The sequence below is a fragment of the Mya arenaria genome, chromosome 14 (genome assembly GCF_026914265.1).
Source record: "Mya arenaria isolate MELC-2E11 chromosome 14, ASM2691426v1".
NCBI classification, from domain to species: domain Eukaryota; kingdom Metazoa; phylum Mollusca; class Bivalvia; order Myida; family Myidae; genus Mya; species Mya arenaria.
This window is the reverse complement of record NC_069135.1, coordinates 52338087-52356436: the sequence shown is the minus strand read 5'-3', so window position 1 is coordinate 52356436 and position 18350 is coordinate 52338087. Positions and strand designations below refer to the sequence as shown.

General features: G+C 30.8%; 1 protein-coding gene across 1 annotated transcript in view; it reads right to left on the bottom strand.

The window, feature by feature from the left end:
• Positions 1 to 302: 302 nt before the first annotated feature.
• Positions 303 to 18350, bottom strand: part of LOC128218254 (VWFA and cache domain-containing protein 1-like) — a 34314-nt gene continuing 16266 nt past the window's right edge. The window contains exons 12-26 of the mRNA XM_052925870.1: positions 12031 to 12159; positions 10955 to 11075; positions 10355 to 10442; positions 9292 to 9375; positions 8830 to 8943; positions 8438 to 8504; positions 5609 to 5661; positions 4886 to 5018; positions 4485 to 4649; positions 2833 to 3043; positions 2374 to 2461; positions 1794 to 2002; positions 1411 to 1525; positions 1053 to 1180; positions 303 to 650 (exon numbers count right to left, since the gene is read on the bottom strand). Of these exons, the coding sequence (XP_052781830.1) occupies positions 547 to 650; positions 1053 to 1180; positions 1411 to 1525; positions 1794 to 2002; positions 2374 to 2461; positions 2833 to 3043; positions 4485 to 4649; positions 4886 to 5018; positions 5609 to 5661; positions 8438 to 8504; positions 8830 to 8943; positions 9292 to 9375; positions 10355 to 10442; positions 10955 to 11075; positions 12031 to 12159 (1809 nt within the window). The 3' untranslated portion in view covers positions 303 to 546. The remainder of the gene's footprint in view (positions 651 to 1052; positions 1181 to 1410; positions 1526 to 1793; positions 2003 to 2373; positions 2462 to 2832; positions 3044 to 4484; positions 4650 to 4885; positions 5019 to 5608; positions 5662 to 8437; positions 8505 to 8829; positions 8944 to 9291; positions 9376 to 10354; positions 10443 to 10954; positions 11076 to 12030; positions 12160 to 18350) is intronic.

Below are 18350 nucleotides of genomic sequence, written 5' to 3'. Positions count from 1 at the left end.
ATACGCGTCGATGTTTGTGTAAAACTCGTGTTTACAATTACAAAAACAAAACGACTATATCAAATTGCAAACATTTGGGAACAAATTGCTATTTAATCAACTTAGATAGTTATCAAGTGCAACAAAATGTTGAGATCTAGACCTAAAAGACTCTGTACAAACAATTAGTAGTAATGAATAAAACTAACTTTTTACCGCATATATGTCACTTCTTTTACATATTTTGCACTTATAAGGTAGGCGCCCGCAAGCCGGTTGAACTAGGAACTTATGGAGGAAAAAAAATCAAGAAACACACTGCGTTGATTGATAATGGGCATTTATTCAAAATGCCATGAAACAAAGTCAAAGTCAACAAGAATAAAATGAAAAGTGTTAGGTTATGTTTCCCGAAATAAAATATCTGGGTGGGTAAACCGCCAAATAGCAACGCCGACACAAATTGATTCATATCCTTTAAAGGCATGTTTAACTTATATTATCATAGAGAGCATCGAATGTTTCCGTGTCTTGTCCAATGTGCGCAACTTTTTGCTGAAGCCACATTTAATTTTCGAGCTCACTGTATGGTGTCGAGGTTTTGTTATTCATGTCGACACGTTCATTTCTACGATTATAGAAAACATCACTGAACGTCCCTCGATTAAGCCCTGGAAAACGATATATATGAATTGGAAGGTACCCTATGAAACAACTTCCTCGGTTTTATAAAAAATGGTATATTTACAGCAACGTTATGAACACCTATGTCACTTCTCCGTTGTCCCGGGTTATGAAGTAATCTAACTAAAAGAATCACGTAGTCACGATGTACCATCAGATAAAGAAATGCCTTAAACTCGAACCAGTTATTTTTATAGCAGAAAATATAAGCAACTTGTAAAACAAAATATTCAGCGTTAGGATCAAGAAACACCGGTACCTTATTCAAATATAATAAGTTAATAACACCATTTCGTAGCTTTTATGTTGGCACAATTAAACCTACTGTAGACTTCCATGGGGAAAATTATACTACGGAGTTAAAAAACAACAACATGGGAGCAGCATACCTTGAGATCTGATGAACATCTTTGTGTACAGCTTGACACCAATAATGACAAGAATACCAACGAAAACAATCAGGCCAACTACTAGAGCCACGATACTCCCTGGACTCATACGATCACCTGCATTTAATCTGTAAAAACACTAAACATGTAGAATAAATATCTAAAATAGAGTATATGATTATCAATTTACTGAGCAAATTTAGAGTGTTACTTGAAACAGTGGGAATGGTCAAGCGGCCGTAAATACTCAACCTTATTCCAAACATTTGGGACAACATTTGCATTCCTAATTTATGCCGACAAAGAAAAGTAGAAACAGTAAAGAAATTGTCTTACAACGATCTTGACATTCCTGTACCTGTGTTCATTTGAAGCAGATATACTTGCGCCTGTAGAAACGCTTGTCAAATGCTCGGATACTCCTGCAGCTGACAAGGTTGTTTTTGCAGCGTCAGTAGATGTTTGCATAGTAGCTGGATGATTGGTAAATGTATTAGAGATAAATGACAGTGGAAATGAAATTGAATGATCAGTTGAGGTACCATGTGTTTGTTTACTTGTTGGGTAACTGGTAGAGATAGAAAACAGTGTCTGAGAGCAAGCACATGCCTTTTTCCGATCTAGTTATGACACGACGCATGGTTAAGTAAAACAATGGTATCAAAATAGGTGCTTTTAATCCGAATACGTTATTTAGAGACGCTTGTTGTTGCAGAATGTAAAGACTAGTTGTTGTAATACCGTTGCTTTCATAAGATAATACACCCTCTGTGGTTGTTGAAATTTTGAACGGATCAGTCTTTGTTTGCAAAGTGGGTGCTCCTGAACCTGCGGGTGGAGAGGGGAAATAGCGGTCTACATCCGTGTAATTTCCTTTCCAATTGCATGTAGAGTAGACGGCTTCATTGGCTTCGCAGTGCGAAAGACCGGCACAAATATCCATGTCATCTCTGCAATTCAAGAAGGCAATTAAAAAATCAGTACACATGGTATCCGTATTCTTTTTTTCTTGCAAATAAACACTGATTATTATTAAGTATCGACCATGGTCGCTCGACTTATATGGTTCATCCGTACCCAAACGTACAGTGTTTTGCGGAAACGCATCTGGGGTGGGATTAAGTATGCATAAACAATTTCCAACGCTCACAGCATGGCAAATTTAAACATCAATACATGACAATGAAACCCAATGATTTATATAACAAATATTTGAATGGCTGTCATAATATCTTCAACAAAGATCCTTGGATGGTTTTGTTTGAAAACATGTACCCATACCACCCATTTATAAATTATCGATTAACTCTTGAAAACATACATGGCGGCACATGGGATCGGGCACCTCTCTAGTCCGTGCATAGGTCCCGGAGAGTCCGGCATAAACTGTTTACTAGCCACTGGTGTAACTGCGAAGAGGACATTGACAAGTATCACTGAACCGTTTCAGACTGTTCTTGCTTATTTTGAAAGATTCTCTCTAGTTTTTAACAAAAGCTTGAACGTATTTTCTTGACTATTCTATATTCAAGAATTACTGAATTAATTACACTTTTCAAATACATTTTCTGAATAATATGTAATAGTTAATAAACAAATTAAGCTCCCATTCATCCTGTATTTGCTTCTTCTTAAAAAGAGTTAGAAGTCTGTATAATATATGTTCATATTTGAAGGAAGTTTTATCAAGAATGTTACTCTAACTAAATGTAAAACATTTGATATTTATAACAGCTTTCAAATGCTCAGATAAAATCAAAAAAAATGTGTGAGTTCTTACCAAAACAACTGTTCCTGATTTTCTCTGCACCATATGTGTCGCCTGTTGTAATATCAGGTTTATAACAGTAGTCGTCATTTACACAAGCGGTTTGAAAACATTGAAGTACACACTTGGAGGGCATTCCCGAACCCAGGCAACTTGGCAACCCTGTGATTGCTTCTCCAATCGGAGATTGGTATCGGGTACATCCGTAGCAAGGAAAATTATCCTAGGGTATTTCAGTTAAAACACATTTATTTAACAACGATTGTGAAGCACGTTATTACAACGATATATTAACCACTCTCGTTGGCACGATTTTACGCGAGAGTGTGGTCTTGTGGTGTTTGGGAAACCGGAGAACCCGGAGAAAACCCACTTGTCCGGCCTGTACACAAAGCAAACTCACATGCGCCGAGTCCGGGAATCGAACCTGGGGCGCCTAGGTGAGAAGCAAGTGCGCTAACCGGACAACCTAGGGTATTACCGGAAACCATTCGGAACTCCTCGGCCCTTTTTATCGAAAACAACCTCGGATGTATTTTACAAATTACATACTAAAAAGTAGTACGTATTAGGTCCGCTGCAAGAAGCCCGCGTAGTAATTTTATTTAGCAGTTAAATCTTTATGACTTAACTCTTGGGAATTTTAATTATGTTTGCATTAATACACTTCACTGGCAATCAATTTAAACTTATATTAATAAGTGCAACTCTAAAACACTACACTTAATTAATGATATAATTCAAAAATTTACGAACTACTTCAACTGATGTACCGGCATACATCCGAGGTTGTTTTCGATTAAAATGGAAACGAATGAACGGAAACATAAAACGAAGCCACAATAATGCAATGGAAACAATAGGTTGCCCTGTTTAAAGCATCCTCGGTAGCCAGGCCCCGATTTCTTGAAACTTCTTAAGTCCCTTATAACAAGTTCACTATTTTTGGTTTTCAATAAATTGCATACTTTAAACTTTTTTAAGAGTTTTTTTATACTTTAGATAGGAATTATCATTATGATAATCACAATATTTATTTTTTTAATTATCAAAATTCTATTGAAGTATGTATTTTGGCTAATTGAAATAAGCTACTTAAGCCTGTTAAGCTTAAGTAGTTTCGAGAAATTGGGGCTAGCCGGGCATTATACCATATTTGCAACGGTAGGAAAATTGGCTAGCGAAACATCGACATGTAGGGATGGATTTTTGTAAGCATTTTTCGACCATGGCAGATAATCGATATCTCAAAGGCAGGAAATTCCTTTGTGTAGAGCTATTAGCAAAGTTGACAAAATGTATTTGATTGTTGGCCTTAAACGATTTGAAAGCCGCGATCTCATTATATCGTTCAGAACCGAAATTACAACAGTTGCCTTTTAACCATTTCCGTACCGCATGAGGTGTGTCTCATGCTACCAATTAAGCGGCTGAATTTCACTTCATAAATTATTCATGAGTATGAGATAGAAACAGCCAGTTTGTCCATGGTATAATAATTTTTTACATTGTAATGAATACCCTGGGGCAAAATAATCAAAACCAAGAAAACACAAAAAAAAGACGCACAAAACTATAAGACAACACATGTATTATAACCTAACGAAGCTAATCGTGGTATTCTAAGTAGAATTAATGGGCAAACTTTAAAAGTACAAGCTTACGGGAAACCTATTGTCTTTGTCCAGTAAAAGAAGAAGAAAAATATTTGTGTCTGGTATTGCTGTAAATGCATATCCATTGTAGGTTGTGTTACTGTAAATTGATCCTTCGGCTACTGAAAAATATTTCTTACTGAAACCATCCGAAAAACTTTCACACCCATTCCACTGAAAAATAAAGCATATATAGTCAATAACGTCATGTCAATTCTCACCCTTCCTGAGATTTGGTCGCTTGCCCTACTGCGTTCATCGAGCATAAACGCAGACAAAAATGCGATAAATCCTTAATTGTCTTATGCAGCATATACACGGAAATGTTTTGTAGACGAAGACAACGACGCAGTAGGAATGAAAATAATACATTTTTTTCTTTTAAAAGGAAATCATACAACAAGGTGTACCTTGAGCATATGTCTATTGTATAACTGATTTATCAGCTGAGGGGAGATCAAGGCAGGATGATGGTCCACGTTATATTTCATCGCCCATGGCAAATTTGCACTCATCCATCTCTTATCGTCATTAAGAGTGAATCTGTGAAAGTAATTGTAGCTATTATTTGATTGCTTACAGTTGAAACAAAATAAAGATGCTTTTGACAAACTGACATTCATTATAAGTAATTTCCATTTGCAAAAGTCGATTAAGTCATCACCAATGTATGTTATGGCGCAGCCAGAAATCTACATCGAAATTTAAAAGTGAATTTGGAAAATACATTAAATTTAAAAAAAAATACTCAGAACACATGCAACAAGAAAACAACATCGGTCTACAAGGTCCAAAACCCTACATCTATTCATAAACATATTAGAAAAAAAAGCTGAACTTAAAGATTTCAAGTACTAGTGAGATGACATGAAGTAAATTCTAAACGACTAAGAAAAGGCGGAGTGAGCGTAGCGAACGAGCTCTTAATACTAATTCAGGGATTACCTTAACTAACCTAGAATACTTGTAACCTCATTGGCTGATAGATTGTCAACGCAAAATCTGACACAGGGAGTGGCAGTAGACATACTTTTAAATACCCGCGAAAGTTGAAATTCTAAATGATTAAGGATTAGTGCCTATCTGCACTTTCATTTTGTATGCTAATAAATAGATATTTATTTGAAAGGTACCCGTTATTGTCTACAACAAAGCACTCCGTATCATTCTGAAAGCAGGCTGGTACCTGAAATATTATGATGGTCCGTGTAGCATGACACAGACGCAATAACGGATTATCAAAAAAACTCAAAAATCTCAAAGTTAACAATACTATTGTATATTTAACAACGTTCACTTATGTTTTAAAACATTACTTTATGTTTCACAACATTATTAAGGTTTTACAACATTGTTTTGTGTTCAAAAACACTATCTTATGTTCTACAACATTATTTTGGTTTGACAACATTATCTTATAGTTTACAGCACTATTTTATGTTAAAAAAACATTATCTTATGTTCTACAACATTATTTTGGTTTGACAACATTATCTTATAGTTTACAACACTATTTTATGTTAAAAAACACTATCTTATGTTCTACAACATTATTTTGGTTTGACAACATTATCTTATAGTTTACAACACTATTTTATGTTAAAAAACACTATCTTATGTTCTACAACATTTTTTTGGTTTGACAACATTATCTTATAGTTTACAACACTATTTTATGTTAAAAAACATTATCTCATGTTCTACAACATTATTTAGGTTTGACAACATTATCTTATAGTTTACAACACTATGTTATGTTAAAAACACTATCTTATGTTCTACAACATTATTTTGGTTTGACAACATTATCTAACATTATCTTATAGTTTACAACACTATTTTATGTTAAAAAACACTATCTTATGTTCTACAACATTTTTTTGGTTTGACAACATTATCTTATAGTTTACAATACTATTTTATGTTAAAAAAACATTATCTTATGTTCTACAACATTATTTAGGTTTGACAACATTATCTTATAGTTTACAGCACTATTTTATGTTAAAAAACATTATCTTATGTTCTACAACATTATTTAGGTTTGACAACATTATCTTATAGTTTACAGCACTATGTTATGTTAAAAAAACATTATCTTATGTTCTACAACATAGTTTTGGTTTGACAACATTATCTTATAGTTTACAGCACTATTTTATGTTAAAAAACACTATCTTATGTTCTACAACATTATTTAAGTTTGACACCATTATCTTATAGTTTACAACACTATTTTATGTTAAAAAAACACTATCTTATGTTCTACAACATTATTTAAGTTTGACAACATTATCTTATAGTTTACAACACTATTTTATTTTTTAAAAACACTATCTTATGTTCTACAACATTATTTTGGTTTGACAATATTATCTTATAGTTTAGAACACTATTTTATTTTAAAAAACACTATCTTATGTTCTACAACATTATTTTGGTTTGACAACATTATCTTATAGTTTACAACACTATTTTATGCTAAAAAAACATTATCTTATGTTCTACAACATTATTTTGGTTTGACAACATTATCTTATAGTTTACAGCACTATTTTATGTTAAAAACATTATCTTATGTACTACAACATTATCTAGGTTTGACAACATTATCTTATAGTTTACAACACTATTTTCTGTTAAAAAACACTATCTTATGTTCTACAACATTATTTAGGTTTGACAACATTATCTTATAGTTCACAACACTATTTTACCTTAAAAAACATTATCTTATGTTCTACAACATTATTTAGGTCTGACAACATTATCTTATAGTTTACAACACTATTTTATGTTAAAAAACACTATCTTATGTTCTACAACATTATTTAGGTTTGACAACATTATCTTATAGTTTACAACACTGTTTTATGTTAAAAAACCACTATATTATGTTCTACAGCATTATTTAGGTTTGACAACATTATTTTATAGTTTACAACACTTTTTTATGTTAAAAAACATTATCTTACGTTCTACAGCATTATTTAGGTTTGACAACATTATCTTATAGTTTACAACACTGTTTTGTGTTCAAAACATTATCTTATGTTCTTCAACATTATTTAGGTTTGACAACATTATCTTATAGTTTACAACACTATTTTATGCTCCACAACCTTATTCTATTTCTACAACATTATTTTGGTTTGACAACATTATCTTATAGTTTACAACACTATTTTATGCTCCACAACCTTATTCTATGTTACACAACATTATTTTGGTTTGACAACATTATCTTATAATTTACAACACTTATTTTATGCTTCAAAACATTATTGTATGTTCAACAACATTATTTAGCTTTGACAACATTACCTCGGCCATTTTCCATCGAAAGCAACCTCAGGTGTATCTGGACGGTTTACAGTGTCAGAAATCTTTACTTTTAACTACGCTGCAAACAGATCGCGTAATAATTTCAATTTTGCAGTTAAACCCAATGAAATTCTTCTTAGGAATCTTAACTATTTATACAAAAATACACTCTACTGGGGATCAATTTGAACCTAGTAATACAACTAACATGTTAAACACATGAAGTATTACCATACATAACTATTTCTACTAAAGCACCGGTATTCATCCGAGGTTGTTTTCGATGGAAAATGATTAAGGTGTTCCGACTATCAAAACACCGTTGCAAAGGTCTTGATGAGACCTTTCCAGCGCTTCATCGATGGTCCTAAATGGTATTGCTGTTAAAAGAAAAAAGTGTTGTACAACAATTTTTCGAAAGATGCAAAGATAAGAAACAATCTTAACACTTTAAAAAGTATCATGTCATTATGTTTTATTACATTAAATTCCACGTGCCCTATTTCTGCACTTTGATTTAGTTCAGCCCGCTCCAAGTTTCTTGGAAGATGTTGTTCATGAACATATTTTTATTGACTGTCACGTTCTAGATAAAATTTAGCAGCCAATAGAATGAAAAACGCTTCAACATTACTTACAGATTTACTAAAAAGAGAAGTTAACGTTCGACTCGTAATCGTCATACCAACAACTCCTAATTTTCTCCTGAAAATTCAAAAGAAATACTTTGGATATGAGTAAATTCCATGTCTTGTAATTAACAGATTTGTATACATCGCAATACTATTATCAATGCTATAAAAGACTATGCTATATAATATAATATTTTCATATCTTTCTGTGGCTTATTTTTTGTTTACATCTGTTTTGACCTGAGAACCCCGTTAAAGTCACGTGATTCCTCACCCTGAGTACAGTTCATAATTCAAAAGTGGGTAAAAATAGGCTAGACCAGACTGAAATGGGGATTGACTGGGATTTTTATTTTTTTCAAATGTTGAATAATATTTCTGTGAAAAAAATAACATACCCATTAACACTCTGCACAGTTCTTGTGATGATAATCACGTCTTGTTTGTTAATAAAACCTAACTTCCCTCGATGGTATAATGTTGTATTTGGAAATAGCATGCTCTTTCGGTACCTGGTCGAGGAAAATATATCAATTTATGTTACAGTGATTGTGAAGAAAGTCATTTAAATATAACCTTATTCACTTTCGTTGGCACAAAGTTGTTCGAGAGTGATTTTTACGTCTTGGGGGAACCGGAGAACCAAGAGGAAGTTATTTACGATACTTATGCCGAAATGTGGTGAATAAAAAATAACATATACTATATTAAAATGTAATTATTAAACTGTAAATAATTTACATAAAAAGATATAGTTACAATCTAAAGCAAAAATAATAATGTAATAAGCTAATATATACTGTGATTTTATCCAGTCTAAAGTGGAGTTTTGCAGAAGGTCACAAAAAGCACTACCTTACCAGTTAGTTTGCCGATGGTCAAATGTGTTCAGCATTGGGGAACCTGGGTACATGCGAAACACTCCAGAGGATGAGCCATAAAACCTTCACAAAGAAGTTTAAAATGACGTTTAACAATTAAGCGATATTTACTTTAATGTTTGAAAATAAACCAGATGACTTATTGAAAACTTCGCTGTCGACATTCAAATTTAATATAAGAGAAGGCATTCAGGCATTTAAATTTAGACTACAACATGAATTAAGATGTAAATTAATAATAAAATGAAAATAATAACATTGCAATGCGACTACCCCAAGGGTTTACTGAAGATTTTAAGCCTATGTTGTGATATTCATTTCCCCTGTTTTTCTTTTTTAGTAACATTAACCTTGACCTCGACCCAAGGGGATCCAAACGAAATCACGTTAAACTCCATAAACTCTTCCTACACACCAAGTTTGGTCACAATATGTAAACCCTAACTAAGGGTATTCAGTTTCAACCGTTTTCCCTTTTCAGTAACAGTGACCTTCACATTGACCCTAGGGCCCCAAAAAGTTCCCATGAAAGGTCTCCATAAACTCTTTCTATATACAATATTTCGTCTCAAAGTGTCAACCCTAGCTTAAGTTTTTCAGTACAAACCATTTTTCTATGTTAGTAACAGTTACTTTGACCTTGACCCTAAGGGTCTCGAACAGAATTCCATTAAAGGTCTACATGAACTTTTCCTATATACCAATTTTGATCGCAAACTGTCAACCCTAACTAACGTCATTCAATACCATTCGTTGTTCTATTTTTTGTAACATTGACATTGACCCTAGGGGCTCAAATACATAACATGAAAATTTCCATAAACTATTCCTATAAATCCAGTTTGGTCGTATGTGTCAACCCTATTTAAAGTTATTCAGTAGCAACATTTTTTTAAATAACATTGACATTGACCTTAACCCTATTCGTTGGTAAACCCTAGTTTGACGACCGCTCGTCCGCCTAACGATAAAAACCATTCTGATAACCCGGTTTTCGTTGGAAATCTGTTTAAAAAACAGGAATCTAAATAAAACAACCTACCTTTCAATTACTTCGAATTTGTGATTTGACCATAATGCATCCAGTTCATCAGTGGCTCTCAAAGTGTGTAAAAGCATGTCCGTTTTCTCTGAAACACATCCATGGTATAATTTGTCAGGTGGGAGGTTGTATTATTTTAAAATTGTGTGACACAACTTTATGAATAACATAGCCAGTTTATGGTTATACACAGAACTGATCTCGACTTTGATATATTCATAACTAGTTTATGGTTATACACAGAACTGATCTCGACTTTGATATATTCATAGCCAGTTTATGGTTATAAAAAGAACAGCTCTGGACTTCGATATATTCATAACCAGTTTATGGTTATACACTGAACAGCTCTGGACTTCGATATATTCATAACCAGTTTATGGTTATACACTGAACTGCTCTGGACTTCGATTTATTCATAACCAGTTTATGGTTATACACAGAACTGCTCTAGACTTCGATTTATTCATAACCAGTTTATGGTTATACACAGAACTGCTCTGGACTTCTTTACACTAGTTTATGCAAGCATTTCTTATGTTTACTTCCAAATTGCCTACACGTTTATGGTAATATAGATCGGCTCCATAACTATCTCACCTGTGTCGAGCAAGTCTGTCATGATTCCTTTTGAAACAAATTGGTTCAGCTTTATACTATTTGTAACAGTTTCTTGTGAATATTTGTACAGCTCAGGATCCTGAAACACTGTCGGAACCAGCTGAAATTAGAAAAAAAATCCGCTTAGCAGTTCCTATAAAACACTAACATAAATATATTGATATTGCAAGAGGTGTTATAAGTACCATCAAAAAGTACTTGGTCAACAGATGGTCGTTGTAGTGGTCTTTGATATGCTCTGCAAGATTTGATAAGTTCTACCTACAAGCTAGTAACATTTATGTATTACATTCATGTATTTCATGAGTCATAGTTAGTTGTTGTACAGAATAAACCTATTACACAAATCCCGTTTCGGGTCTGGCTTACCCTTTAACATACACAAGGGTATGTTGCTTTATGTTCTTATTCTACATAACACAGACCATTACAGTCGTTCAACACTTATAATAACACGTAATTTACACATTTATCACCAATTCTGAAATGAATCAGAGAAAACAATAGACCAATGAGAACTCATGTTTGCATTACAAATATTGTACATTGTTTTAATTTTGCGAGGATCTGCCTTCGCGGTTTTTATCCGAGTTTGCGTTATTTAGCGTGACAACGTTATTTAAACATCAAAAAACAAATAAATCCTGTCATGGCCATCGCGACCTTGACCCTTGCCACTTGATTTTTTTTTATGATTCACTGCATAAATCCATCGGTTGTACAATATAACAGCGCGTTTTTCTTTGGCAATTTAAATAGGCGAGGGACGAAATCGCGATGGCCCTAATTGGATTCCGTAAAGGTACATCGGCAAACTAGTATTTCGTTAGGAACTCGTGGATATTGTTAAATCTTAATCGTAAAGTGGACCTACCTTAGTGTCAACATGTTATATTTTTGTAAAATTTTAGCATGAAATAAATTTTAGCTCGTATTGAATATTACAGCACAGCAAAAAGATAAGGGAAAAAAACTTCACGCAATCCGTTATGTTACTACAGATTGAGGAATATCGATGTAACGGCTAAAATCTATTTTCAAAAGGGGCCCTGTACCTTAATAACAGATTGCTGGAATGACACGAAGTGCCCTTCAAGTCTACAGACTTCCTCCTTCTCAGGCACATTTGCTTCTGGGGAACCAAAGAGTACGTCCAAACGGTGGTATACACCATGTAAATCTGCCTAAAAATATAATATAATTGATGTGCATATGACTAAAAGTTTCAAAGAATTGATGTAGATCTGACTAAAAGTATCATATAATTGTTGTGCATCTGACTAAAAGTATCATAGAATTGATGTGCATATGACTAAAAGTATCTTAGAATTGATGTGCATATGACTAAAAGTATCATAGAATTGATGTGCATATGACTAAAAGTATCATATAATTGATGTGCATCTGACTAAAAGTATCATATAATTGATGTGCATATGACTAAAAGTATCATATAATTGATGTGCATATGACTAAAAGTATCATATAATTGTTGTGCATATGACTAAAAGTATCATATAATTGTTGTGCATATGACTAAAATTATCATATAATTGATGTGCATATGACTAAAAGTATCATATAATTGATGTGCATATGACTAAAAGTATCATATAATTGTTGTGCATATGACTAAAAGTATCATATAATTGATTTGCATATGACTAAAAGTATCATATAATTGATGTGCATATGACTAAAAGTATCATATAATTGATGTGCATATGACTAAAAGTATCATATAATTGATGTGCATCTGACTAAAAGTATCATATAATTGTTGTGCATCTGACTAAAAGTATCATATAATTGATTTGCATATGACTAAAAGTATCATATAATTGTTGTGCATCTGACTAAAAGTATCATATAATTGATGTGCATATGACTAAAAGTATCATATAATTGATGTGCATATGACTAAAAGTATCATATAATTGATGTGCATATGACTAAAAGTATCATATAATTGTTGTGCATCTGACTAAAAGTATCATATAATTGATTTGCATATGACTAAAAGTATCATATAATTGTTGTGCATATGACTAAAAGTATCATATAATTGATGTGCATATGACTAAAAGTATCATATAATTGATTTGCATCTGACTAAAAGTATCATATAATTGATGTGCATATGACTAAAAGTATCATATAATTGTTGTGCATATGACTAAAAGTATCATATAATTGTTGTGCATATGACTAAAATTATCATATAATTGATGTGCATATGACTAAAAGTATCCTATAATTGATGTGCATATGACTAAAAGTATCATATAATTGTTGTGCATATGACTAAAAGTATCATATAATTGATTTGCATCTGACTAAAAGTATCATATAATTGATGTGCATATGACTAAAAGTATCATATAATTGATGTGCATATGACTAAAAGTATCATATAATTGTTGTGCATCTGACTAAAAGTATCATATAATTGTTGTGCATATGACTAAAAGTATCATATAATTGATGTGCATATGACTAAAAGTATCATATAATTGATTTGCATCTGACTAAAAGTATCATATAATTGATGTGCATATGACTAAAAGTATCATATAATTGATGTGCATATGACTAAAAGTATCATATAATTGTTGTGCATATGACTAAAAGTATCATATAATTGTTGTGCATCTGACTAAAAGTATCATATAATTGATGTGCATATGACTAAAAGTATCATATAATTGTTGTGCATATGACTAAAAGTATCATATAATTGGTGTGCATATGACTAAAAGTATCATAGAATCGATGTGCATATGACTAAAAGTATCATATAATTGTTGTGCATATGACTAAAAGTATCATAGAATCGATGTGCATATGACTAAAAGTATCATATAATTGTTGTGCATATGACTAAAAGTATCATATAATTGTTGTGCATATGACTAAAAGTATCATATAATTGTTGTGCATATGACTAAAAGTATCATATAATTGTTGTGCATATGACTAAAAGTATCATATAATTGATGTGCATATGACTAAAAGTATCATATAATTGTTGTGCATATGACTAAAAGTATCATATAATTGTTGTGCATATGACTAAAAGTATCATATAATTGTTGTGCATCTGACTAAAAGTATCATATAATTGATGTGCATCTGACTAAAAGTATCATATAATTGATGTGCATATGACTAAAAGTATCATATAATTGATGTGCATATGACTAAAAGTATCATATAATTGATGTGCATATGACTAAAAGTATCATATAATTGATGTGCATATGACTAAAAGTATCATATAATTGATGTGCATATGACTAAAAGTATCATATAATTGATGTGCATATGACTAAAAGTATCATATAATTGATGTGCATATGACTAAAAGTATCATATAATTGTTGTGCATATGACTAAAAGTATCCTATATTTGATGTGCATATGACTAAAAGTATCATATAATTGATGTGCATATGACTAAAAGTATCATATAATTGATGTGCATATGACTAAAAGTATCATATAATTGATGTGCATATGACTAAAAGTATCCTATATTTGTTGTGCATATGACTAAAAGTATCATATAATTGTTGTGCATATGACTAAAAGTATCATATAATTGATGTGCATATGACTAAAAGTATCATATAATTGATGTGCATATGACTAAAAGTATCATATAATTGATGTGCATCTTACTAAAAGTATCATATAATTGATGTGCATATGACTAAAAGTATCATATAATTGATGTGCATATGACTAAAAGTATCATATAATTGTTGTGCATCTTACTAAAAGTATCATATAATTGATGTGCATATGACTAAAAGTATCATGGAATTGATGTGCATCTGACTAAAAGTATCATTGCATTGGTGTGCATCTGACACAAAGAAACATAGATTTGATGTGCATATGACTAAAAGTATCATGGAATTGGTGTGCATCTGACACAAAAAAATCATATAATTGATGTGCATATGACTAAAAGTATCATATAATTGATGTGCATCTGACTAAAAGTATCATATAATTGATGTGCATCTGACTAAAAGTATCATATAATTGATGTGCATCTGACTAAAATTATCATATAATTGATGTGCATATGACTAAAAGTATCATATAATTGATTTGCATATGACTAAAAGTATCATATAATTGATGTGCATATGACTAAAAGTATCATATAATTGTTGTGCATATGACTAAAAGTATCATATAATTGATGTGCATCTGACTAAAAGTATCATATAATTGTTGTGCATATGACTAAAAGTATCATATAATTGATGTGCATCTGACTAAAAGTATCATATAATTGATGTGCATATGACTAAAAGTATCATATAATTGTTGTGCATATGACTAAAAGTATCATATAATTGTTGTGCATATGACTAAAAGTATCATATAATTGATGTGCATATGACTAAAAGTATCATATAATTGTTGTGCATATGACTAAAAGTATCATATAATTGATGTGCATCTGACTAAAAGTATCATATAATTGATGTGCATATGACTAAAAGTATCATATAATTGATGTGCATATGACTAAAAGTATCATATAATTGTTGTGCATATGACTAAAAGTATCATATAATTGATGTGCATATGACTAAAAGTATCATATAATTGTTGTGCATATGACTAAAAGTATCATATAATTGATGTGCATCTGACTAAAAGTATCATATAATTGATGTGCATATGACTAAAAGTATCATATAATTGATGTGCATATGACTAAAATTATCATATAATTGATGTGCATATGACTAAAAGTATCATATAATTGATTTGCATATGACTAAAAGTATCATATAATTGTTGTGCATATGACTAAAAGTATCATATAATTGATGTGCATCTGACTAAAAGTATCATATAATTGTTGTGCATATGACTAAAAGTATCATATAATTGTTGTGCATATGACTAAAAGTATCATATAATTGATGTGCATATGACTAAAAGTATCATATAATTGATGTGCATATGACTAAAAGTATCATATACTTGATGTGCATATGACTAAAAGTATCATATAATTGATTTGCATATGACTAAAAGTATCATATAATTGATTTGCATCTGACTAAAAGTATCATATAATTGTTGTGCATATGACTAAAAGTATCATATAATTGATGTGCATATGACTAAAAGTATCATATAATTGATGTGCATATGACTAAAAGTATCATATAATTGATTTGCATATGACTAAAAGTATCATATAATTGTTGTGCATATGACTAAAAGTATCATATAATTGATGTGCATATGACTAAAAGTATCATATAATTGATGTGCATATGACTAAAAGTATCATATAATTGTTGTGCATCTGACTAAAAGTATCATATAATTGATGTGCATCTGACTAAAAGTATCATATAATTGATGTGCATATGACTAAAAGTATCATATAATTGTTGTGCATATGACTAAAAGTATCATATAATTGTTGTGCATATGACTAAAAGTATCATATAATTGATTTGCATATGACTAAAAGTATCATATAATTGATGTGCATATGACTAAAAGTATCCTATAATTGATGTGCATATGACTAAAAGTATCATATAATTGATGTGCATATGACTAAAAGTATCATATAATTGATGTGCATATGACTAAAAGTATCATATAATTGATGTGCATCTGACTAAAAGTATCATATAATTGTTGTGCATATGACTAAAAGTATCATATAATTGTTGTGCATATGACTAAAAGTATCATATAATTGTTGTGCATATGACTAAAAGTATCATATAATTGTTGTGCATATGACTAAAAGTATCATATAATTGTTGTGCATATGACTAAAAGTATCATATAATTGTTGTGCATATGACTAAAAGTATCATATAATTGATGTGCATATGACTAAAAGTATCATATAATTGTTGTGCATATGACTAAAAGTATCATATAATTGTTGTGCATATGACTAAAAGTATCATATAATTGTTGTGCATATGACTAAAAGTATCATATAATTGTTGTGCATATGACTAAAAGTATCATATAATTGTTGTGCATATGACTAAAAGTATCATATAATTGTTGTGCATATGACTAAAAGTATCATATAATTGTTGTGCATATGACTAAAAGTATCATATAATTGATGTGCATATGACTAAAAGTATCATATAATTGTTGTGCATATGACTAAAAGTATCATATAATTGATGTGCATATGACTAAAAGTATCATATAATTGTTGTGCATATGACTAAAAGTATCATATAATTGTTGTGCATATGACTAAAAGTATCATATAATTGATTTGCATCTGACTAAAAGTATCATATAATTGATGTGCATATGACTAAAAGTATCATATAATTGTTGTGCATATGACTAAAAGTATCATATAATTGTTGTGCATATGACTAAAAGTATCATATAATTGATGTGCATATGACTAAAAGTATCATATAATTGATGTGCATCTGACTAAAAGTATCATATAATTGATGTGCATCTGACTAAAAGTATCATATAATTGTTGTGCATCTTACTAAAAGTATCATATAATTGATGTGCATATGACTAAAAGTATCATATAATTGATTTGCATCTGACTAAAAGTATCATATAATTGATGTGCATCTGACTAAAAGTATCATATAATTGATTTGCATATGACTAAAAGTATCATATAATTGATGTGCATATGACTAAAAGTATCATATAATTGATTTGCATATGACTAAAAGTATCATATAATTGATGTGCATCTGACTAAAAGTATCATATAATTGATGTGCATCTGACTAAAAGTATCATATAATTGTTGTGCATATGACTAAAAGTATCATATAATTGTTGTGCATATGACTAAAAGTATCATATAATTGATTTGCATCTGACTAAAAGTATCATATAATTGATGTGCATCTGACTAAAAGTATCATATAATTGTTGTGCATATGACTAAAAGTATCATATAATTGTTGTGCATCTGACTAAAAGTATCATATAATTGATGTGCATCTGACTAAAAGTATCATATAATTGTTGTGCATATGACTAAAAGTATCATATAATTGTTGTGCATATGACTAAAAGTATCATATAATTGATGTGCATCTGACTAAAAGTATCATATAATTGATGTGCATCTGACTAAAAGTATCATATAATTGATGTGCATATGACTAAAAGTATCATATAATTGATGTGCATCTGACTAAAAGTATCATATAATTGATGTGCATCTGACTAAAAGTATCATATAATTGATGTGCATATGACTAAAAGTATCATATAATTGATGTGCATCTGACTAAAAGTATCATATAATTGTTGTGCATATGACTAAAAGTATCATATAATTGATGTGCATCTGACTAAAAGTATCATA